This window comes from Aotus nancymaae, unplaced genomic scaffold (genome assembly GCF_030222135.1).
Source record: "Aotus nancymaae isolate 86718 unplaced genomic scaffold, 86718_ANA_hifiasm-v0.15.2.pri h1tg000076l, whole genome shotgun sequence".
Lineage (NCBI taxonomy): Eukaryota > Metazoa > Chordata > Mammalia > Primates > Aotidae > Aotus > Aotus nancymaae.
In genome coordinates, this window is record NW_026988491.1 from 20,903,629 (window position 1) to 20,927,483 (window position 23,855).

The 23,855-nt window shown below is 55.0% G+C and overlaps 1 protein-coding gene across 2 annotated transcripts in view; it reads right to left on the reverse strand.

The window, feature by feature from the left end:
- CELSR1 (cadherin EGF LAG seven-pass G-type receptor 1) overlaps positions 1–23,855 on the reverse strand; it is a 177,214-nt gene that overhangs the window by 31,578 nt on the left and 121,781 nt on the right. For both annotated transcript variants that reach the window (XM_064368229.1, XM_064368228.1), the window contains exons 6-17: positions 22,098–22,255; positions 20,621–20,784; positions 19,968–20,093; positions 19,210–19,376; positions 10,447–10,632; positions 8,995–9,108; positions 8,192–8,366; positions 7,204–7,345; positions 4,772–4,892; positions 1,838–2,021; positions 1,383–1,484; positions 290–384 (exon numbers count right to left, since the gene is read on the reverse strand). In XM_064368229.1, the coding sequence (XP_064224299.1) occupies positions 290–384; positions 1,383–1,484; positions 1,838–2,021; positions 4,772–4,892; positions 7,204–7,345; positions 8,192–8,366; positions 8,995–9,108; positions 10,447–10,632; positions 19,210–19,376; positions 19,968–20,093; positions 20,621–20,784; positions 22,098–22,255 (1,734 nt within the window). The remainder of the gene's footprint in view (positions 1–289; positions 385–1,382; positions 1,485–1,837; positions 2,022–4,771; positions 4,893–7,203; positions 7,346–8,191; positions 8,367–8,994; positions 9,109–10,446; positions 10,633–19,209; positions 19,377–19,967; positions 20,094–20,620; positions 20,785–22,097; positions 22,256–23,855) is intronic.

Below are 23,855 nucleotides of genomic sequence, written 5' to 3' on the forward strand. Positions count from 1 at the left end.
CAGAGGGCAAATGGGGTCAAACGCAGGGATCCTGCGTTTTCAGAACCAAAGACGCAGAGCTGGTGTCGGTGGAGAGAGAAGTACCCGTGGGGGTGCCCAGTTCAGGTGCCAATGCCCCCAAGTCACAGGAACCTGCTGGCTCTAGGCTGCTGGCCCATGGGGCCATCCCTGCGTCATCCCAGCTGTCCCAACACTCCCCAGCCCAGGAGCCTCGGCCCACACAAACTCTCATTGCGTACACGAGCACACATGTGCCCCTGCTGAGCACACATCCCTGAGGCGCCCCTACCATGGTACTGAGGTCCACGAAGGAGACGGTGGTGCAGTTAAAGAGCTCTGGGGGCAGCCAGCCCTTCTCCACACTGCAGTGTCGAACTGCATTTCCTAGGGAAGGAGAGCAGGTGTGCAAAGCCTCAAACTCAAATTGTTGATCCATGCTGGTGTATTTCAATCCCCAATCCGAATGTACTTAAACCCAGAACACTGTGTGGCGGTGAGAACCCCAGGGGGCCAGGAGGCCAACACCAGCGCCCTTCTTTCATGCCAGGGCCATGGCCGAAGCCGCTCTGACACTGACAACCAGGCATTTCAGGCGCCCAGCAAACAGGAGCCAGCACTCCTGAGCAAGTGTATGAGGGAAGAAACCAGCGGCCGGGAGTGGTGGCTCACGCCTGTAATCCCATCACTTTGGGAGGCCAAGGTGGGTGGATCACGAGGTCAGGAGCTAAAGACCAGCCTGGCCAATATGGTGAAACCCCATCTCTACTAAAAAATACAAAAACTAGTCGGGCATGGTGGTGCGCGCCTGCAGTTCCAGCTACTCAGAAGGCTGAGGCAGGAGAATTGCTGGAACCCAGGAGGTGGAGGTTGCAGTGAGCCAAGACTGTACCACTGCATTTCAGCCCAGGTGACAGAGTGAGACTTCGGCTCAAAAAAAAAAAAAAAAAAAAAAATCAAATCAGTGACACCATCTGCCGGGCAGCCAGGATCCCACACACCAGGAATCCGCTGCCGCTGGGCCTTTCCTTGTATGACCTCACTGGACTCCCCAGGTGTCCCTCACAGCGCGGACATGGTCACTGTCCCCATTTCACAGAGGACACCTGATGCTATGAACAACGAAGCCATTTGTCCCTGTGCCCCAGGCTGAGCGGCAGAGCAGGGAATGGCCGGGTGTGACTGGCGGGCGTCCCCATACACGCTGTACCATTCATGTGTCTGTTACACCTTCTGCCTGCGTTGTGGATTTACTGGTAGGGAAAAGGCGATCTAATTTCTCCCAGCACTTGGCCTGCATGAGTCCCGACATCTCAACCGGCTCTCCCACAAGGACGCGTGCCTCCGTTCCCTACCCGTGGACGCCGCCGGCCACAGGGACTCACCGACGGACCCCCTGGGGCATGGCACTGCAGCCGGCTGCCCGAACTTGGTCTGTGGCCACCAAATGCCGGCCTCGAACGCTTTGGGACAGCCGTTGTAGATCACTGGGTTAGAGAGGAGAGAAGGCCGCTCAGCAGGGCACGCTGCGCCGACGCCCACAAACGGGCCCTGCTGTCTGTGTGTGCCTCCCCCTGCAGGAGGCCCTGCTCCCACCAAGAACCGAACCGTAGCACCTCCCCCGCCCCCCATCCACGTCAGGCTGGAGAGGGGGTGACCAGGCTCTGACCCACACCCCTCACGCAGAACAAGGTTTCTAGAAGGTCAAGAGGACATAGAACACGAAGGAGCCCAGGGTTCCCCAAACACCCCGAGCGCACGCACACTGGGCTGAGCGCATGCCAGCCCGGCAGCCTGTCCCTGCGCTGTGACCTGCGGGGAGTCAAGGGGCAACTCGGACCTTCGCAGCCGAATGTGGTGACCTCGGCGAATGGGTTGTCACAGCGGTTGCACTGGCGGCCAATGACACCGGGCTTGCAGGCACACTGCCCAGTGGCCATGTCGCAAGCGCGGCTGTGGGAGCCGTGGGGGAAGCAGTCACAGGGCAGGCAGGCATCCTGGGCCGGGGGCTGGTAGTAATTCTCCTGCAAAAGCCAGAGGCAAGGCCGGTGACTTCAGACGCCCGGGAGAGGCCCTACGTCACAGCACATTTCCTCAGCAACGTTCAGACTCCCACCCTCAGGGCACATGTGATGGCCCCAGCCGTCTGCACCCCTCATGGCTACCCTCTGCCCACACCCCACACCCAACAGGGGCTGCCTCGCAGGGCCCTGCAAGGGAGGCTCTTCCCAGGACAGCAGTTCTCCCGGGAAGCATGACCTCCCTCCTTCACGTCTTAGCAAATCCCAACAGTGGGCACCTTCGTATCTGTCCTAAAAAGACTCAGAGATCCAAACGGAGGCTTATGCATGCAGATGGTCCTTAGGTGTTTTTTTAATGTTGTTTTGAAAAATCAGAGGCCAGGCATCGTGGCTCATGCCTGTAATCCCAGCACTTTGGGAGGCCAAGGCAGGCGGATCAAGAGGTCAAGAGATTAAGACCAGCCTGGCCAACATGGTGAAACCCCCTTGCTACTAAAAATACAAAAATTAGCTGGGTGTGGTGGAGTGCACCTGTGGTCCCAGCTACTAGGGAGACTGAGGCAAGAGAACTGCTAGGACCCAGGAGTTGCAGTGAGCCGAGAAAAAAAAAAAAGAAAGAAAAAAAATTAGAAGCCACCTGAACGTCTACCATTGAGCAGGCCAGGGTGACAATCAAGAGCTTATGCTTTGGGTTCAGAAAGTCCTGGGTTCGTGCCTGACCCTTGCTGTTTACCGGCTACACTGCCTGGGCCGGTCACTGGGCCTCCCCAGGCCCGAGTACCACCCTGTCCCCCCAGAAAATGGTGCAGGCTGTGTGACCTGGGCAGACTCGTGAGCAATGTTCAGACCGTGTGTCACGTGGGACTCCAGCCAGGCGTAAAATGACAGTGAGCGGCAGGCCCCGAAGAGATGCTAAAACATTCACAATCACAGCTGGGAGCTGAGATGGGGTGACTGCCATCTTTGTGTTCTTAACATTTTGTATAACTTTGTTTATTTTTGTTTGAGATGGGCTCTCACTCTGTTGCCCAGGCTGGAGTGCAGTAGTATAATCACGGCTCACTGCACCCTCAACCTCCAGGGCTCAAATCATCCTCCCACCTCAGCCTCCCGAGTAGCAGGGATCACAGGCATCCACCAGCACACCCAGCTAATGCTTTTATTTTTTGCAGAGATGGGGGGTCTATGTTGCCTAGGTTGGTCTTGAACTCCTGGGCTCAAGTGATCCTCCCGCCTCGGCCTCCAGAGCAGCTGAGATTACAGGCATGAGCCGCCATGCCCTGCCTGTAACTTTGGATGAGAAAAAAATCACAGGCAAGTTTTCACCAATGTACTCCCTAAGTTCCCTCTGCTCTGTCACCCACTGTGCCACCAGCACCATCTGGTGACATGCTACACTGCCTCGACCCAGGAGAGCTGTTTCATTGAGTCTTTCAGGACATAAGTCTCGCTTGCTGTTGGAAGCAGTGAGGGCACTCGGGACACTGCTGACATCACAGGATGGCATCCAAGGGTGCCCCAGTGCCAGCTTCCCTCCCAGAGCCGGCCGCGTCTGCAGGAAGCTCATGTCCCCTGCCCAGGCTCCTGCCACCCTCGGACCTAACGTTTGGGTTTCAAGTGACTGTGAGCTCCAAGGCTGTGGTATACATGAAGATCCTGAAGGAGGTGATGGGAAAGGTCCCTAGTGTCTGCGCTGAGAACATGTGTGCACATCTGGAGACCATGAGATGTGAGCTCCGTGCTGCACACAGGTTAGGACTGACTGCCATGGACGGGGGTGGGGCACAGCTTACCAACGCACTTAGTCATGCTTTCTATTTCAAAACTGCTATCGTCGTAGGATGCTAGCTTGATGAAGACCAGGAAAATGGCCAGGCACGGTGGCTCACACCTGTAATCCCAGCACTTTGGGAGGCTGAGGTGGGCAGAGAGTTTGAGACCAGCCTGGCCAACACGGTGAAATCCTGTCTCTACTAAAAATACAAAAATTAGTCGGGCGTGGTGGAGGGCGCCTGTAATCCCAGCTACTCAGGAGGCTGAGGCAGAAGAATCGCTGGAACCCTGGAGGCAGAGGCTGCAGTGAGCTGAGATAGTGCCACTGCACTCCAGCCTGGGTGACAGAGTGATACTCCATCTCAAAAAAAAAAGCCAGGAAAACAGCCAACCAGGAGGCCAGGAGGGCTGGGGTGGGGCCAGAGACGAGCCAGCCCTCGGAAATGGCTGGGCTTCCCACAGCCATGGATGCTGGGCCGGGAGCAGGTAGGGATTCCTGTTCCACGGGCGGAGGCTGGCAGGGTTGAACCTGGAGTTTGCATGCAGAAAGCAGCCGTGGAGTATTCACAAGGCACGGGGAGCAGCAAAGAAACCAAAAACCACATCTGTACACAACTGTGGTATGAGTGGAGGTGTGTGTGTATGGGCAGGGCATGTGTAGGTGTGTGTGTTCGCAGGCATGCAAGTGTTTGCAGGTGTGTGTCTGCAGAGGTGTGAGTGTTTACAGACATGTGTCTACAGGTATGTGAGTGCAGGTGTGTGTCTGCAGGCATGAGAGTGTTTGCAGGCGTGTGTCTGCAGGTGTTTCCAGGCGTGTGTGTTCACAGGTGTGTGTCTGCAGGGGTGTGAGTGTCTGCAGGTGAGTGTTCACAGGTGTGTGTGTATAGCAGCCTCTGTGCATGTGTATGAGCACACACAGCCATCTCCCTGGGCTCAGGGCCTGGGGTGGGCATGCAGGGACCATGGGGGCTGGGCCTCACCTTGCACTGGCACTGGCCATTGGTCTTATTACAGTCGGGATCAAAGCCTTTGCTGACAGCACAGTGGCAGGGTCCACAGACGGGGTTCCCCCACCAGCCTCTGGGGCACGGAAGGTCGAGCCTGTCGGGAAAATGAGAGGGCAGATGGAAGGTTTATGTAACTGTGCTTTCTAGAACAAGAGGAGGCCCACTGGTGGCACGGAGATGGTTGCCCAGGAAGCTTGGCTAAGCCCAGCTCTGGGAGCTTCCCTTCCATGTTACGTGGCCTCAGTTTCCCCTCTACTGGCTCCCAACCTCACCCCCACCCACAGATTGACCACGCCCAAAGCAACTGTGACAGCGTGTATTCACTGTGCCATATCCATGCCATGCCTGGCTCATTGGGGCCTAATGACAACGGATCCCACTGCAAGGCTGGCCTTTCACATCACAGCCCCACACAGGCTGACTGAGCTCAGCTGCCTGGCACCACTTCTCCAAGGCCACGTGGGGTGAGTGGCAGCATGAGACGCCCTGGGAGGTTCCTGAACAGGGAGTTCTGCAGCTTCTGCTGTCCCCCAGGTCCCCTGGCCACTAGCCCTACGGATGCTCAGGGCAGCCATGCCCTGGTGTAGCATGCCCCTTAGGTCAGTGGCACATGTCCACGCACTCAGAATCCAGTGGAAGTCGGTCCTGCTTCCCTGAGCCTCCCCCGGCAGGGAACAGCAGATGCTGAAGATGAGCGACACTGCGGGACAAGGCCAGGCCTCCGAGGCACTGGCGGAGGCTGGGCACGAGTCGCCCTACCTGTTCCTGTTGGGGACAGCACCTGCATGGTCACCTGCAGCCCCACCTGCCTGCGACGTCCCCACCCAAGTGTCCTGTGGGCTCTTGCATTCCCCATCCTGGCTAACAGAAGTCCCTCCACCCAGCTGCCAGCCTCTCGAGGTCACTCACTTGGCGAGCAATCAAGGACTGACTGTGTACAAATCAGGGTCATAAAGACACCCAGACAGAGACAGAGTCTGGCGTTTACGGATGTGTGTGTGTGGTGTGGGGGCCCCAGAGCCTTCGTCTCCCTGCAGCTCTGGTGACTGTGGCGCCAGGCATATGGGATGCTGGATCTGCCTCCTGGTAACATCCCCTGCTCCGAGCTGTGTTCCAGGTGGCAGCTGGGGGTTCCCCAAAACCAGACCTGGTCCTGTCACTTTTGTGCTGGGCCCCCACAGCATCCATACAAAACAACTGAGCTCTGTTCCTGGCTTGTGGGCCCACCCCCGTCCTTACCCAGGCCTCTACCTCCTCGGATGACCCCCGGGTTCTTTAGACCAACCTCATCCCCTGGCTCCTCTCCAGCTCAGCTCGGTTGCTTTCGCTCCCAGAATGCCCTCCCGCTTCAGCCTCCCTAGCTCCCACCTCCCTCTCCACTCCCAGGGCCTCCTCCCTCCTCCCACCTCCCTCTCCACTCCACCTCCTCCAAGCCCTCTCTTGCATCACATCTTGCTGACATACAAGTGTGGTGCGGTGCCATCTTCTCGAGAGGTCACAAGCCCAGGGCCGCAGCCGGGATCACAGTACCTGCTCTAGGCTCAGGTACACAAAGAACAGAGCATAGCAGGTGTCCCTGCACCTGATGCCCATCAGCAGCTGAGGCCTATGAGCTGTGGGGTCATCCCCTCCACGGGGGCCTGGAACCTTGGTTTAATGAAGAACCAAGAAGCTCCGCCTCGGACAAACTGATGCTTGTGATGACTACACACCTGTGCCCAGCCATCCCTGTGCAAAGGGCACTCCGGGAGCCCAGAGAGCACGCTGCTGCCAGTCCTAACAACACCAGGATCTCCACACACATCAGACACGACTTCAACCCCATCGACTCAAGAGAGAAAGTGTTCTGTATAATCACATGCATCTCCCGTATCTCAGGGCCTGTTTGCTCTGGGCACAGGACTCCAGATGAATGAGTCGTGTTACATGTTTCTGAGGTGGACACGTGATCCAACGGAGTTAGTTTGAGATGTCCAAATTGATTCTTATTGCTCAGGCGCTGTGGCTCACACCCGTAATCCCAGCACCTTGGGAGGCTGAGGCGGGTGGATCACTTGAGCTCAGGAGTTCGAGATCAGCCCAGCCAACATGGTGAAACCCATTTCTACTAAAAATACAAAAAAATTAGCTGGGCGTGGTGGTGCACACCTGTAATCCCAGCTACTAGGGAAGCTGAGGCAGGAGAATTGCTTGAGCCCAGGAGGTGGAGGTTGCAGTGAGGCGAGATTGCCCCACTGCACTCCAGCCCGGGTGACACAGCAAGACTCTGTCTCAAAAAAAATATGTCCCTGTTATCCAGAATTACACATATCTTTGGGTCAAAATAAGAAAGAGAAGACACTGACTCAAGATCGAGGACGGCCAGGTGGATGCTGCAGGCGCGGAGGCCCAGGGGCTGCGCTTACTTGCTCTCGCAGTGCGGCCCGTAGTGGCTGGGCCCACACTCGCACACGTAGCCCCGCGGGGAGCCGGGGGAGCGCACGCAGGCCGCCATGTTCTCGCAGGGGTTCAGGTGACAGGCGTCCACACAGTCTCTCCCAAGGTACCCTGCAAGGACAGAGCCAGCGTTATCTCCACCCAGAATCCACAAGACCTTCTAACGTTAAAATATCTGGAGCAACCTGTCCCCCCGTACTCAGCACAGGGAGAGGACGGGTGATGCAGGGTCCCAGAAAACACAGACTAGGCGGGTTAGACTTGGCGATGCAGAGAGGAAGGCATTTGGGGCTGCCTTGAGGAGGGTGAGAGCCTTGGGACATGGGCCGAGGCCGCCCCAGGACACGAGGAATGGCCATCAGCAGAGGATGACTTCAGTACCTCAAAATTCAGAGGCCACCCTGAATGTAGAATTTTTTTTTTTTTTGAGATGGAGTCTCTCTCTGTCACCCAGACTGGAGTGCATAGTGTGATCTCGGCTCACTGCAACCTCCACCTCCCACATTAAAACAATTCTCCTGCCTCAGCCTCCCGAGTAGCTGGGATTACAGGCTCACACCATGCCTGGCTAATTTTTTTTGTATTTTTAGTAGAGATGGGGTTTCTCCATGTTAGCCAGGCTGGTCTCGAACTCCTGACATCAGGCAATCCGCCCGCCTCAGCCCAAAGTGCTGGGATTACAGGCGTGAGCCACCGCGCCTGGCCTTACTTTTCACTATTCCTTTGCTGATCACCTCATGTGCTGAGGAGAGGGTCTAGACCACTCCCTGTGCCTCGAGTAAGGAAAAGGCTGAGTCTCTCTCCAGGAGGGACCCAGTTGTTATAAAATAAAGCTCAGCACTCCACGGAACCACAGGGAATTGGCTGGGGACACCAATGTCCAAACTGAGCCCCCGTCCTGTGTTTCAGCCGTGAGAGGCGTCCCCGTCACTGAGGGCCTTGGGAGGGCGGTCCCACCTTTGTCACAGACGCAGCTGTAGTCCTCCCAGGCGTTGTGGCAGCGGCTGTGGGGGGGACAGGGGCTCGAGGTACAAGGGTCCTCCACATCACAGCCGTCCTTCACCCTGACCTTGAGGGCGTTGTTCATGTTCAGGGTGGCCACATTGGTGGGCGTCCCCCCCATCCTCACTCCCTGCATCAAGGAAAGGGCATTGGGATGGGAGAAGCCCAGAAAGGTAAGGAGGGGCTAAGGGAACTCCGAGGTCTCTCTGGTCCCTTGCAAGACATTCATTTGTGATGCCTCATTTATCTACAGAGCTGGGACAGGCAGGGTTGTTCCTTTCACTCCCATGGCCTGGTAGCCGGAGTGCAGTGCAGAGCTGGGCAAGGAGCTCAGAGGGCACGCTGGCTAGATCTCCTGGGGTGCACGGAGGGGGTGTGAGGAGTGGATGTCCTCGCCGAGGGGGCTGAGAGCTGAGTGACTCTCAGAGCAGCTCCCCTGGCTGTAGCTGGAGCACCTGGCTCCAGGGGATAGGCATGGGTGCCACTTGGGTGCCGTGTGGGGTTGAACTGGGTGGGGGCGGTGGCGAGGGGCTCAATTCAGGACACTTCATGTAGGCAGAGGGGCAGGTGGCTAACATGAGGAGCTGTGGGGGCCAGGGACATCCCGATGCCAAGGGGAACTGCAGAGGGATGGGTCTAAAGAGGAAACAGGAGCTGTTAAAGTGGGGGTGCCAACAGGTTGACCGACGGCACCAACTGTGGTGCTGGCAGCCTCCGAGCTGCCTGTGAAAAGCAGCTCCCCCGCCGCCCCCACGTACCTGCATGCAGCCTCGGAACCCACGGCGCACGGACACCTTGTCTTCAGAGGTGCCCCCGACCACCATGCTCCTTATTGTCAGCCCGGGAAGCATGCCCCCGATATCTGCCTTGCTCTGTGTGGAGAGAGGGGGCAGAGCTCTGGGGGCTGCGTCCACCATCCTAGAAACATCTTCCAGCTGGGAAGAACGTGCGGGAAGCCTGAAACAGTGGCTTCAACAAATTCCCCAGAGCCTGAGGACATCCGGGCCTCCGAAGAGAGAGCTGGGCCCAGCTGGACAGCGTGGCTGGCTGTGATGACCAGGGCGAGGGGCTAGGCCAGAGGACGGTGCCCAGGTCCCAGCACAGCTGAGGCGGCTGGCGGGGGAAAGTGCGTAACTCTCCTGCCTCCGTCAAGGGCACAACCCTAAACCAGCCACGCTGTGACAGAGAACTTGGAGCATCAGGAAGACTGCGGGGACGGAAATCCGTTGACCCATGAATACTGTGGGTACCCAAGAGTGTCTCGGCTGAGCTCCTGTCCCAGAAAGGCAGGTGCCTGGAACACACCTATTTATTCCAAGGTCTGCGTTGGAAGGTGAGCCTTGGCTCCAAGAGCTCTTGGAAATCCCAGGGAGCGCCTTAGGTGTGTGAGCATCTCATAGACAACATCCTGGGTTATCCGCCTGCGAACCGTGGAAACCCAGTCTGGTTCCGTAAGTGTTCTGAACATTGCCTGGGCCCACGCCACCTGCCTGCCTGGGACATGTGGGGCCCCCTGGTGTCTCCCAGCCGTGTCCAGGACCTGGGCCTCATTGCTCTCACAGCTTTGCTCCCCATCCATACTTTGAGGGCACGGACCCTGGCATTTCTTTTTTTTTTTTTGAGACGGAATCTCGCTCCATCACCCAGGCTGGAGTGCAGTGGTGCAATCTTGGCTCACTGCAACCTCCGCCTTCCGGTTCAAGTGATTCTCCTGCCTCAACCTACCGAGTAGCTGGGACTACAGGCACGCGCCACCACACCCAGCTAATTTTTGAATTTTTAATAGAAATGGGGTTTCACCAGGTTGGCCAGGCTGATCTCAAACTCCTGACTTCATGATCCACCTGCATCGGCCTCCTGGGCCCTGGGCATGTCCACCTCAGTACCCTAAAGACACAGTGCTGAGGCTGCAGGCGTTGCTCAAGATGGCGTTGCTGAAAGAAACCACTTCTGAGGGCGCCAACAGCACTGTGATGAGAAAGGCAGCTGGAGGAAGCTGCCCGCAGGAGGGCAGCATCTGGGTGAAGGAGGAGGTGAAGATGCCAGTGGTCTCAGCACAGGGCAGAACAGAAGCCCACTGAGGGTCCCAGAAAGTGCCTCCCTAAATCCACAAGATCTCTGGTGGGTTCTGGCACATTAAGGGGTCATTCTGTTTTTCCCTGGGCCAGAGGAAGGGTCTGTCCCCAAAGGAGGGGCAGGTGCCAGCTCACCTGGTCCATCCCATAGTCCAAGGTCATGGTCACCAGGTGCTTCATTTCACTGTCCTCCTTCACGTTCTTCAGCTCGATCAGCAGGTGGTGCCACTCCCCGTCGGTCACCCGCAACCCGGACAGCACCATGGACTCCACGCTGGAGGGCCCGTGGGACACCTCGAACTGGAGGTGGCTGTTAAGGATCTGGAGCAGGGAGAGCCGCACCAACCGATTGGTACAACAGCAGCGGAAGAGATGGTGCCGTGCAGTCGCTTAAACAAGGACGCTGTGAAAGTCGACTTGTGACGTGGCACCACATCAAAGACGGGCTTAAAAATTAGGCAAAGCTGGCTGGGTGCAGTAGCTCAGGCCTGTAATCCCAGCACTTTGGGAGGCTGAGGCGGGTGGATCACCTGAGGTCCGGAGTTTGTGACCAGCTTGGCCAACACGGTGAAATCCCATCTTTACTAAAAATACAAATATCAGCCAGGTGTGATGGCGGGCACCTCAGAGGCTGAGGCAGAAGAATTGCTTGAACCCGGGAGGTGCTGGAGGTTGCAGTGAGGCGAAATCGCACCACTGCACTCCAGCCTGGGTGACAGAACAAGACTCAGTCTCAAAAAATAAATAAATAAATAAATAAATAAATTAGGCAAAGTTGGCTGGGTGTGGTGGCTCAGGCCTGTCATCCCAGCACATTAGGAGGCTGAGGCAGGTGGAGTTCAAGACCAGCCTGGCCAACATGATGAAACCCCGTCTCTACTAAAAATACAAAAATTAGTCGACATGGTGGTGGGTGCCTGTAACCCCAGCTACTTGGAAGGCTAAGGCAGGAGGATTGCTTGAACCCGGGAGGCAGAGGTTGTAGTGAGCCGAGATTACGCCACTACACTCCAGCCTGGGCAATAAGAGCAAGACTTGTACGTCTCAAAAAACAAAAACAATAATAATTAGGCAAGTTGGCTAGACTTGGTGGCTCACACCTATAATCTCAGCACTTTGAGAAGCCAAGGCAGGCAATACGTACTGCTTGAGGCCAGGAGTTCGAGACTAGCCTGGCAAACACGGCAAAACCTCGCGTCGACTGAAAATACAAAAATTAGCTGGGCACGGTGGTACGTGCCTGCGATCCTAGCTACTTGGGAGGTTGAGGCAGGAGGATCACTCAAGCCCAGGAGGCGGAGGTTGCAGTGAGCCGAGATCACACCACTGCATTCCAGCTTGGGTGATAGAGCGAGACCTTGTCTCAAAAAAAAAAGAGCAGGCAAAGTTGTTCTTTGTTGCTGTTGCCTTTAACGCTCATCAGAACTGCATGTCTCATTCTATGGGAAAAAGCATCAATCCCTGCACGGAGGTCAAGTCAGGGAAGGGCCAAGAACGAGACCCGTGAGGCTTTTAAGTACGGGGAACCAGCTCAATTCAGGTGACTATTTGGCTCTTATTTTTGGATGTAAATGTTATACTTTATAAGACAAGACTTAATCCTTATTTAATTACCTGCATGAAAAAACAAAACCCAGCATTGCAACTGGCCTAAGACGCTGGTATTTTAAAATAAGGCTGCCAAGGGCAGCGTCAACATCTTAGTTCCCCTAAGGAAGGACTTGGCAATTTGGACCAACTCTCCCTTGCAAACACCTACAAAAAGGAGACAGAATATTAAAGAACATCTGTTTGAAGGCACTGGAGTGGCGCAAGGCAAAACAGAGTTTCAGCGTCATGACCAAGGGTAAGATAGAATCTGCGAAAGAGAGGGTGGTGTTTGTTTCCTTACACGGCTGTCAGCCGGTTCCAGAAGACACAGCGGAGGCTGAGCCTGCAGTCAGGTCATGGCTGCCAGGTACCTGAGGCCCTTGCCCTCCTTGGCCTATCAGCAGGTGGTGCCATGCCCCATTCGTCACCCCTGACCTGGAGAGTCTCAGGATGCCTCAAAGCTTTCTTGATTCATGGGGCTGGAGGATTAAAAACTGGGGCTGGGCCGGGCACAGTGGCTCATGCCTGTAATCCCAGCACTTTGGGAGGCCGAAGTGGGCAGATCACGAGGTCAAGAGATCGAGATCAGCCTGACCAACATGGTGAAACCTCGTCTCTACTAAGAATACAAAAATTAGCTGGACGTGGTGGCAGGCACTTGTAGTCCCAAGCTACTTGGGAAGCTGAGGCAGAAGAATCGCTTGAACCTGGGAGGTAAAGGTTGCAGTGAGCCGAGATCACGCCACTGCATTCTAGCCTGGTGACAGAGCGAGACTCAATCTTAAAAAAAAACCAAATGGGGTTCATGGACTGCCAAGGGGTTGTTCCTCGGCTTTTGGTTGGGACCCTGAGGGGTTTACACTAACAGTAAAAATGTAAAAGATCCACCCTGTAGGACTGGAAGCCCAGCTTTGAAACACCACAGCCTGTGACTGCACTGAAGCCTGCGGCTAAATAAAGCCTGTGGCTGGGTTGAAGCCTGTGGCTGCACTGAAGTCTGTGGCTACATTAAAGTGCCCTGGTATGGCAACTGCTCCTACCTAGTGGCTGCCAGCAGCAAACACAGAAGATAATGACATCCCCATTCCAGTTTCTTTTTTTTTGAGACGGAGTTTTGCTCTTGTTGCCCAGGCTAGAGTGCAGTGGCACAATCTCAGCTCACTGTAAACTCCGTCTCCTGGGTTCAAGTCCTTCTCCTGCCTCAGCCTCCCAAGTAGCTGGGATTACAGGCACCCACCATGCCTGCCTGGCTAAGTTTTTGTATTTTTAGTAGAGATGGGGTTTTTCCACGTTGGCCAGGCTGGCCTCGAACTCCCGACCTTGGGTGATCTACCCGCCCTCAGCCTTCCAAAGTGCTGGGATTACAGGCATGAGCCACCACACCTGGCCCTCATTCTAGTTTCAAATGCTCTCTAGTTTTTCAATACAATGTTAGCACTCAATAAAAAATAGCCAAGGATATGAGGACACAAGGTAGTATGCTTGAAAACCAACAGAAGCCAGGAAGCGTGGCAACAGAACATAGAATCATCAGACAGACTAAAAAGTAACACTGGGAACCACAAAACTTTCAAGGAAACCGACGCAGTGTGACCATTAAACTTACTTCTGGGTGTAGGTGTTACAGAGATAAGGGTCAAACTGTCATGTTTAAATACATGTAAGAAGAATCAGAAAACAAGACTGTAACTAATCCAAGATGCTCATATTTAAAAATAACTTCAATTAAAAAGTAGCCTAGATTTTAGAAAAACAACTATTAGTACACTGCTTATATTACACCTGAAATATAAGGATACAGACAATGTTGAAAGTAAAAGGATAGAAAAAAAATACGTCATATAAATACCAAACAAAAGAAAACTGCTATAGCTATGTTATTATGAGACAAAGTAGACTTAAGGCAAAAACTCCTTATTAGAGATAAAGAGGAATTTCATAACGATAACAGGCAATTTGCTCGGAAGATAAATCAACTCTAAATTTGTATGCACCTAATAACCTGGCCTCAAAATCTACAAAGCAAAAATCCAGATTACCAAGAGAAGTAACTGATAAATCTGCAGTCAACATAGGAGATTTTTAACTTACTTCTCTCAGTGAGAAGACAAAGACAAAAAAAAAAATCACTTAAAACCAGTAATGACATAGAATATTTGAATACCACAGTTAACAAACTTTACCTACTTGCCACATAGAGAACACCATGGATAACAAGGGCAGAGCACATAGAGGCACGTGTGCACGTGTCCAAAACTGACTAGAAGCCGGGCGCGGTGGCTCACGACTCTAATCCCAGCACTTGGAGAGGTGGAGAGGGACAGATCACCTGAGGTCAGGAGTTCAAGATCAGCCTGGCTTACATAGTGAAACCCCGTCTCTACTAAAAATATAAACATTAGCTGGATGTGGTGGTGTGTGCCTGTAATCCCAGCTACTCAGGAGGCTGAGGCAAAAGAATCACTAGAACCCAGGAGGTGGAGGCTGCAGTGAGCTGAGATCGCATCATTGCACTCCAGCCTGAGTAACAGAGCGCGATTCTGTCTCAAAAAAAAAAAAGAAAGAAAGAAAAAAAAAACCCTGACTAGATCTGGGCTGTAAAGCAAGTCTCAACACATTTCAAAGCTCTGAAACCACATGGTATATGTTCTTTGACCTGCAATTATGCTACAAACACTACCAAAATGATTTATTAGAAAATGCTACATGAGGCTGGGTGCGGAGGCTCACGCCTGAATCCCAGCACTTTGGGAGACCGAGGTGGGCCAATCACCAGATGTCAGGAGTTGGAGACCAGCCGGCCAACATGGCAAAACCTCATCTCTATTAAAAATATAAAAATTAGCCGGGTGTGGTGGCACACACCTGTAATCCCAGCTACTTGGGAGGCTTAGGTAGGAGAATCGCTTGAACCTGTGAGGCAGAGGTTGCAGTGAGCCGAGATCACACCACTGCACTTCAGCCTGGGCGACAAAGCAAGCTTCCCTCTCAGAAAAAAAAAAAAAAAAAGAAAAAGGAAAGAACATGCTACATGTATAACTTAGAAATCTACTTCTAAATACATCAGTCTAAGATAAATTCCTAATAGAAAACAGGATACAGGTTTTAACTGGTTATAAAGGTTATGTAACTAAAACTGTTTTTTGTTTTTTGATTCTATTGATAGTTTGAGGGTTTTGTTTTTGAGCTGGGAAAAAAAAACAATAATTAGAATGAGGTTTCTCCATGATGGCCAGGCTGGTCTTGAACTCCCAACCTCAGGTGATCCACCTGCCTTTGCCTCCCAAAGTGGTAGGAGTACATGCATGAGCCACTGTACTCAGCCTGATAGTTATTTTAAGATAATTTTTCTCCTTTTTCCATTTTGTTTTCTTTCTTCTTTTTTGAGACAGAGTTTCGCTCTTGTTGCCCAGGCTGGAGTACAGTGGTATGACCTCGGCTCACTGCAACCTCTGCCTCCCGGGTTCAAGCGATTCTCCTGCCTCAGCCTCCTGAGTAGCTGGGATTACAGGTATGCACCACCACACCCGGCTAATTTTTGTATTTTTAGTAGAGACGGGGTTTCCCCATCGTGGCCAGGCTGGTCTCAAACTCCTGACCTCAGGTGATCTGCCCACCTTGGCCTCCCAAAGTGCTGGGATTATAGGCGTGAGCCACTGTGCCCGGCCTCCATTTTGCTTTCTTTTGTTCTACAGAAGTTAGCTTATTAATTTCCTCTGTCATTCTCTTTCACTGTTCTTGCTTTAAAAACTCCAAAGTGAGCAGCTCAGCAATCAAAGTGACATTATGTCTACAAACGAAGGTGGTATCCACAGAATGAAGCCCCGTTTTATGGGTGGTAACTGCCGCCAACTTAGGCGTGTCCCTGGATCTCAGTCAGAGAGGCATTCAGCAATTGCATGGCTATCCCACCTGACGGAGGTGGGTGGATTTTGGGTGCCCGAGGGCAATTACCCAAATTGCTTGGGCTGTAGGGTGATAATGCAGCCTCATTTGTCCCCAGGAGTGGCAGGGGCTCGGGGGACATACTTTCAGGAACACCCAAACTGCTGCCTGCCAGAGCTCACAGGCCCATGGGAGGCTGCAAGCTGGTGATGCAAAGGAGGAATCCCCCAGAACCTCGTGTAACTCGTGGCTGACTTGCCTCTGGTAGCTGCCCTGGGGGCCTTCTGGGTGTCCACTGGGTCTGTGGCATCCCCTCAAGGCCACCACTCCTGCCACCCAGACTTCCACCAGGATGGCTGGCTATAGTCCCTGGCAAAATTCCTAATTTTTAGATGAGCTCTCCATGATGTAATTACACAAACAGCGCAGGAGTGGGTGGCTTCCAGCGCCGTTCCTACTGAAAGCGCACTTTTTTTCCTACAGAGACCCCACTGACAAATGACAAGGTGCAAGCTCCAATTCATCACCTGCATCCAAACAGCCAGTTTAATCTGTTCTGACAGTGAAACCACCACACAGAAAATACCATCCCCGGGCAGCAACGCGCTTGCCAAGTTTTGGGCCGGAGCGAGCTTCTGGGGCTGCCTGGGAGACACATGAAATTACAAGTTTAACAAGGGCCTACAGGCCAGTTGTCATCATCCCTGGGGCACACCACACCTTCCAGGCAATCCGAGCGGTCTGTGCCGGTAAATGTTCCCGAGCTGTGACCGGGGAGGAGCAGGAAGCTCCCTGTGGAGGCCTGAGCCCTGCCCCAGCCCCAGACTGTCTCCTGAGCCCTCACTGACTGCTGAGGGACTGACCTCTACCAGCCGCTGGGAGCACTCTCGGTCCTGTCCCCGCCACACTCCAACCGGGTACCCACAGTAGGGAGGGCGTGTGCTGGCAGCCCCTCTGTCCTCCCGCCAACTCTCGTGTCAATTCCGGCTACACGGAACTGTTTCTAGATAGGCTGTCCATAGGAGTGACAGAGAGGGGCCTGTGGCTGCCCCAGGAACCTGACAGTGAATGAACCATGGGGCCCAGAGTGAAGAGCCTCTATGCCTCAGTTTCCCCTGTGTGGAACGAGAGCTTGGAGCAGGCACTCCACAAAAATCCATCTCGCCTCTGACCATGTCTGACTCTGGCCCAGCCTCCCCTGAGGGGGATGGCATTCAGGACACGCTAGGCAGCATAAGAAGGCCCAGAGCCCAAGGGAGCAAATGCAACAGGGTGTGGTTCTGCACAGCACGCAGCTGACAGCAGAGGACACGCAGCTGGCCCAGACCCCGCTCTGGGAGGGACTTCCCAACCACGGGAGCTCTGGTTGGAGATAATGAACAACCAAAAGGAAGTCAGTGCCACTCTGAGACTGTGTGCACCCAGGTCTCATCACACGCATGCACGTGCATATATATACAGCCACCCACGTGCATACATATACAGCCGCATACACATGCATACATACACAGCCACCTGCATACATGCACAGCCACGTGCATGCATATTCAGCCACGTGCATACATATACAGCTGCATACACATGCAGACATACACAGCTATATGCATATACAGCCACATGCACAAATGTGTACATATACAGACATGTACAAATGTGCACACATGTAGAGAGACACACATATGTACATACACCGACAGGTACACACACTTGCACAAAGATGTGTGGGTGGGCACACACACGTATACAGACTTGGAAAGAAGTCTAGGAGTTATGCCTGTAATCCCAACACTTTGGGAGGCTGAGGCAGGTGGATCACCTGAGGTCAGGGGTTTGAGACCAGCCTGGCCAACATGGCAAAACCCTGTCTCTACTAAAAATACAAATAATTAGCTGGGTGTGGTGGCAAGCACCTGTAATCCCAGCTACTCTGGAGGCTGAGACAGGAGAATCGCTTGAACCTGGGAGGCGGCGGTTGCAGTGAGCTGAGGTTGTGCCACTGAACTCCAGCCTGGGCAACAAGAGCAAAACTCCATCTCAAAAAAAAAAAAGCGTAGGAGGAAGGAAGGAATCACCCCATTATGGAATCTGGGAATCTGTCAAATCAAGACGGAGCACGCTGCTCCGGCATGACTCCACAGACCACTCCTGTGCCAAGGGAGGTGAATTTGGTCTAAGGATGGACATAAAGGATAAAGGGAGCTTTTTAGGAGGGAGAACTGCCCAGTGAGTTTTCAGAGCTAGACCCTGATCAGAAAGGGTCACAGCACCAGGGTTTACAGGAGAACGTCTGTGCCCCGCCATCACTACAGACGGGAATGACCTGGAGATTCACAGGCAGCAGGGCACGAGGGCAAGCCGAGGGCCAGGCAGCCTCCCGGGAAGGTCCCTGTGGCTGCCTCGTACGGCAGAGTCTCCAGGGTGTGGCAGAAGGGCAGCCTGATGAGAGAAGACAGGGCTCATGACTGTTTCTCAAACCAAGTGTCTATGGAGCCCGGAAGGCGTGCGCAGAAACCGTGTGTAATGCAAGAAACCAGAGGAGAGAGCGCATTCAGATCACCTTCTACAAGTTGTTCACAACGTTTACCCAACACATAAACTTTTGTTTCAAATAAATGAGAGAGTAAAGATGAATAAGACAGAGAAAACACGCAGGCGGCCGCACAGCGCGGCTTCAGGCGCCTCCGGGCAGAGCCAAGCTCCCGGAGACAGCTGACGGCACATTGCTGCAACCAGCACCTGGCCCCAGCTTTTTTTTTTTTTTTTTTTCTTTTTTAAGACGGTCTCAGTCTTGTTGCCCAGGCTGGACTGCAATGGCACGTTCTCAGCTCACTGCAACCTCCACTTCCCTAGTTCAATCGATTCTCCTGCCTCAGCCTCCTGGGTAGCTGGGATGACAGGCGTGAGCCACCACACCCAGCTAATTTTTTTGTATTTTTAGTAGAGATGGGGTTTCTCCATGCTGGAACTCCTGACCTCAGGTGATCCACCCACCTCAGCCTCCCAAAGTGCTGGGATTACAGGTGTGAGCCACCACGTCCGGCCTGCACCTGGCCACAGCGTTCACTGGTGAGGCCCGCTGTTTCTGCCCGAAGGCTCGGTATCCCCTCAGCTCTGCAATGCCCACGCTCCAGCCAAACCCTCAGGCTAGAGGGAGACCGGAGCTGCCGTCTACGATGCACCTCGCCTGAGCTGTGCTGGGCCCCGGGGTCGGCCCGGCCCCATGCTGTCTCACTCTGTCTCTACCTCCCAGAGGAAAGAAAGGGCTCATGCTCCCCCTCATCCTCTTCCGAGAACCCAGAGGGGTGGGCGCAGGAGGAAGGGCGAGTAGCAGGGGCCTGAGTGTGCACCAGGAAGTCCAGCGCCTGGGTCCCTCCCTTGGGCTCCCACCTAGCAGGTGCCCTGGTGGCAGGGGGTCCCAGTCACCTGGAGACGAAAGCTGGTGGACCCGCCACTGGTGGCCTCCATCAGAACGCTGTCCTCCTTCCGGGTCCGGAACATGAGCCCCAGGTACCAGGGCACGGAGATGATGACATTCAGGTCGCTCCAGGACACGACGCTCTCACCACTGAAGAGCTGCGGGTGGGGCATGGCTGCGGACACAGGCCCAGGACCTCAGGTGTGACCGGAAATCACTTGGGCCACACACTCTTGGCTACAGGGGCGGGGAATGGGCCTGCAGGCTGGGCCTGGGCCTTTTTCACTTAACACCAGGGCCGGTCTGAGCCTCCCCTCTATGGCACATCCTGCCCTCACAGTCAGCCACGGGGGCTCCACAGAAGTCCACCCTGGGACATGAGCCTCCTTCCCGGGAAGTGTGAAGACCTTCAGGCTCCCAGCCGCCGATGGGCGTGGCAAGGGGCTCTCAGGCTGGATGGGAGGCAGAGGTGGGGCGGGTTCAGGATCCCTGAGCTCAGTGGCTGGGGGTGCTGGGGCTGGGCTCTGCCAGCCCACCCTACCTGTCCCACCTCACACCTGTGAGACTGGGGACCCCAGGGGCAGGAGCGGGGGTTCTGCGGAGGACAGTCTCTTGGCGAGGGCAGTATGAGTCTACAGTAAATGCAGCAGTGCTGCCAGAGGCTGCCGGCCCCGGATGTGAAGCCCCTTCACAGTGGTCCCATCAAGGAGCGATGCCTCCCAGGCCACAGCGGCTGGAGCAGGGATGGATGATGCCAGGCACTCACCTTGCTCACAGTTCTTCCCGCCGAATTGGAGCGGACACTCACACAGGTACATGTTCCACCTGTTGACACAGGTGCCCCCATTCTGACAGCGCCTCCCGTCGCAGAAGTTCCTCCGGGCAGCACAGCCTGACAACACAGAGCGTGTGGTGGAACCTGACTCAGAGGAACCACCGGGGTCCCCTGTGCCAGGCGTGGTGTGGGAAACTGGGACGGAACGGAAACGGGGCTGGACAGTAGGCAGGCCAGGTCTGAATGCCTCTGGCAGCCGCAGGAACATGGGAACTGAGAAGGTGCTGAACACACTGCCCATATTTGGAGACGCTAGGGCTCCAGGCCATCACAGCGCCTGGCCCAGTCACCTGGTGACACATGCAAGACCCTAGGACCATGTGTGCTTCGGGTTAGCTGGCTGGGCCGGCGGCGTCACGGCAACTCCAAACTGCAGAAACCCCAAACTGCAGAGACTGCGGGGCTGCACATCTGGTGAACCTGGACTCTGGGATCCACTCCCAGGAGCTGCCCACAGCTGGGGCACACACACTCCTAAGAACAAGACGCCTCCCCGGGGAGCTGCAAGCGGTGCCTTCTGTGTGGCTTCGACGTCCAGCCAGATGCCACCGCAGCAGCCCCGACGCCCTGGTGGCCGCCCGTACCTTCCCTGGTGCCATTGTTGGCGATGAATCCAGCCATGTCCACATTTTTGCCATCGACCGACAGGTTCCGCATGCAGCCCACGAACTGCCGGTTGTGCACCGGGAAGTCTTCCGGCAGGTTGGGGACACCCCCCAGGAGCAGAGGGCCGGTCAGATCCAGGGACCTGGGGAGGTAAAGCCGTGCTCTGTGATGTCTGGTCGCAGGGGTGGCGAGGAGCGGCCACTGTCGGCTGGGCTCTGCAGTTGCCTCTGTGTAGCCTCTGCCACCAGAACTACTTCAGAAGCCAAGCAGGCAGGCGGGCAGAGACCAGAGTGAGAGGGGGCTCCCGTGTCTGGCACTGCCACTGGCTCCGCACGCCTCTGTGCCTCCGTTTCCTTGCACTTGCGTTCGGTCCTGACAATCTGGGTGTTTCATGCTCACTGGTGACCACCAAGTCCCGCCCACCCAGGCTGGTCCACACCCAGACAGGATGTGAGCACAGGGACCACAGGTCAAGGTCAAGGACTCTACTTTGGCCTCTGAGACCTTCCGAGAACAGGAACGGACTTGAAGGGAGGCCAGAAGAAAATGAGAGCCCTGATGAAACCCCAGGCAGCGGTGCGACCTCGGGCAAGGGCCGTGGCCTCTCCAGAGCACGCTTTACTCCTCAGCGAAAGGGCACCATCCCGCCTCCAACCCAGGTGGGCGGGATCAGATGAAACAGCAAGGGACTGCCCCCAGGGCCCTATCAGGTGCTCAGGATGTGCCAAGGCTATCTATGGCAGCTTCAAAAAGGCTATTCTGTGGTTTAGTGGCTTGTGCCTGTAATCCCAGCACTTCAGGAGGCTGAGGCCAGAGGATTCCTTGAGCCCAGGAACTGGAGGCCAGCCTGGGCAACATAGGGAGACTTTGTCTCTACAAAAAATTTAAAAATTTTGCTGGGTGTGGTGGTGTGTGCCTGTGGTCCCAGCTACTCAGGAGGCTGTGGGGAGGAGGACGGCTTGAGCCCAGGAGGTCAAGGCTTCAGTGAGCTGGGATCGTGCCACTGCACTCCAGCCTGGGCAACAGAGCGAGACCCCATCTCAGGAAAAAAACAAACAAAAAAAACAACAAAAAATAAGCCTCTGGGACGAGCTGGGTGACACAGCGCTTCACTTAACAGAGTCCTAGAGTCCCAGGTACCAGAATTTGCAGGGACAAAGTCAGTGATCTGTGGAGACAGGGCCAGAGACCATCTCTGGGTCTACAAGCTGGCCACCACAACCCTGGGGTCGGCATGGCCACTCTTGACAGATACTCAGGGGGACTTAGCTAGAAGGTTCTAACATGTCGAGGGAAGGTGCCCTAACCGTGGAGAGAAAGTCTGACTTCAGCCTGGATTGAGGTCGCCAGGGACGGCACCCAGAGTGCCAGCACAGGACCCTGCCCAGGGAAGGCCACAAGGTGGGCACGTTTGTGGGTGCAGACCCCCAGGGTCTCCCCTCCCAGGGTGCTCACTTCTTGGAGCCAGTCTGAGTGCCCTGGGCGGCACAGCTGTAGTTCCCGATGTCATTTCCAAAGCGCACAGCCATGGTTGTGTCACAGTCATCCACCGTCACCACGGCCATCTTCTCCCCGGATGGCCCGTGGGGCAGGCCCAGGTGGCCGATGTTGGGCTGTCAGAAGAGAAAGCACAGAAGGCGTCAGCGTTTTCTCCGCCAGTGCTCTCCGCAGGTGCACCCGCCACTCATGGAGTGGGGAGGACACGGCACGGGGCGGGCAGCACGTGGACAAGGGACGAAGAGCCCCGGCCTCGTTAGTTCCCCAAACTAGCCGTGCCGGGCTGCCTGGTTCCTCCTCAAGTTCGGCCTCCCAGAAACCTCAGAATGTGCTTCATTTGGATAAAGAGCTGGTGCCGATGGAATTAATTAAGATGCGGATGCCCTGGAGTAGAAGGGCCCTCCTGATCCCAGACGACTGGTGTCCTCCTGAGAGGACAGATGCTGAGATGCAAAGGCACAGAGGGAGAAGCCGCGTGACCGTGGAGGTGGCTGCTGGAGCGGCTGTCTACAAGCCAAGGGCCACCTGGGCCACCAACAGCTAGGAAAAGGCAGGAAGGGCCTTTTCCTTGAGCCTTCAGAGGGGGCACAGCCCTGCCCATGCTGTGACTTCAGACTTCTAAGCACCTGACTGCGAAAGGATAGTGTCTGTTGTCTGAGCCACCCTGTCCGTGGTACTTTGTGACGGTGGCCCTGGAAAATGAAGACAGCAGCTATCACCCAAGCCCTGGGGCCCCTCCTGTGAACCCTGGGGCCTCTCCTGTGGACACCTGCTTCTGCTCTTCTGGGGGTGTTCCTCCTGACCACAGCACCTGCTCAGGCTCCTGCTCCCCGACCCTGTGCTCCTAGAGTACAGATACCAGGAGGCTGCTGCCCGGCCTGCAGACGACCCCACATCTCCCCTCTGAGGTGTGGAGCTCTCTGTCTGGGCCAGGAGTCCGTTCCAGGGCTGGGTACAAGAGTTCTTCTGGAATCAGTGACCTCGGGTGAAACCTCCCTTTTCGAATAGACTGTGGTTTGCCATCCAGGGATGAGCCCGCTTTCCCCAGGCAGCCCTCACGGGTCTCACCTCCTGGTCAGTCCCTCCCAGGACCTGGAGATTATCCACCCAGCCAGCCACAGATGCCCTTCCAGCAGGAAAAGCAGTGCCAGCCCTGCACGACTCATGCTGGCTACAGAACTTAAGCACGTGGGTCTCAAAGTTCCAGAAACACAGTTGGAGCCAGCTCTCACTGGGACAGGCGACACAATGCCCTTCATCTGCACAACCTGGATAACAAGACCTGCCTCCCATGGGTGGCCATGACGATGAGCCAGGAGGTTGCCAGGAAAGTGCCACCATGCCCACCATCGGCACACAATGTGCACCAGAGCCTCCCCTCCACCCCAGAGACAGACTTTTCTTCCAGTCCCAGCAGGGCCCCTCCCACCACCTGTATAAAGGATGGGTTCCATGACTCCTTGATAGTTCTGGGGTCAGTTTGAGTTTATAGCATGATACAATCTCATGCTTCTTTCTAATAACTTGGAAATAAGTTGTTGTAAAAACATAGCATTTAGTTAAATCATCCTCAATGCCTATGAATAGGAAAATAGCAACCACATAGGTCAATTAAAAATAAATCTTCAGTTTTTAATAGGAACAAAGTATCTATTTGATCAGGAAAACTAGGCTGAAAGGCAGGACCCAGAATGGAAACAGGAGCTCAGCCAGAGG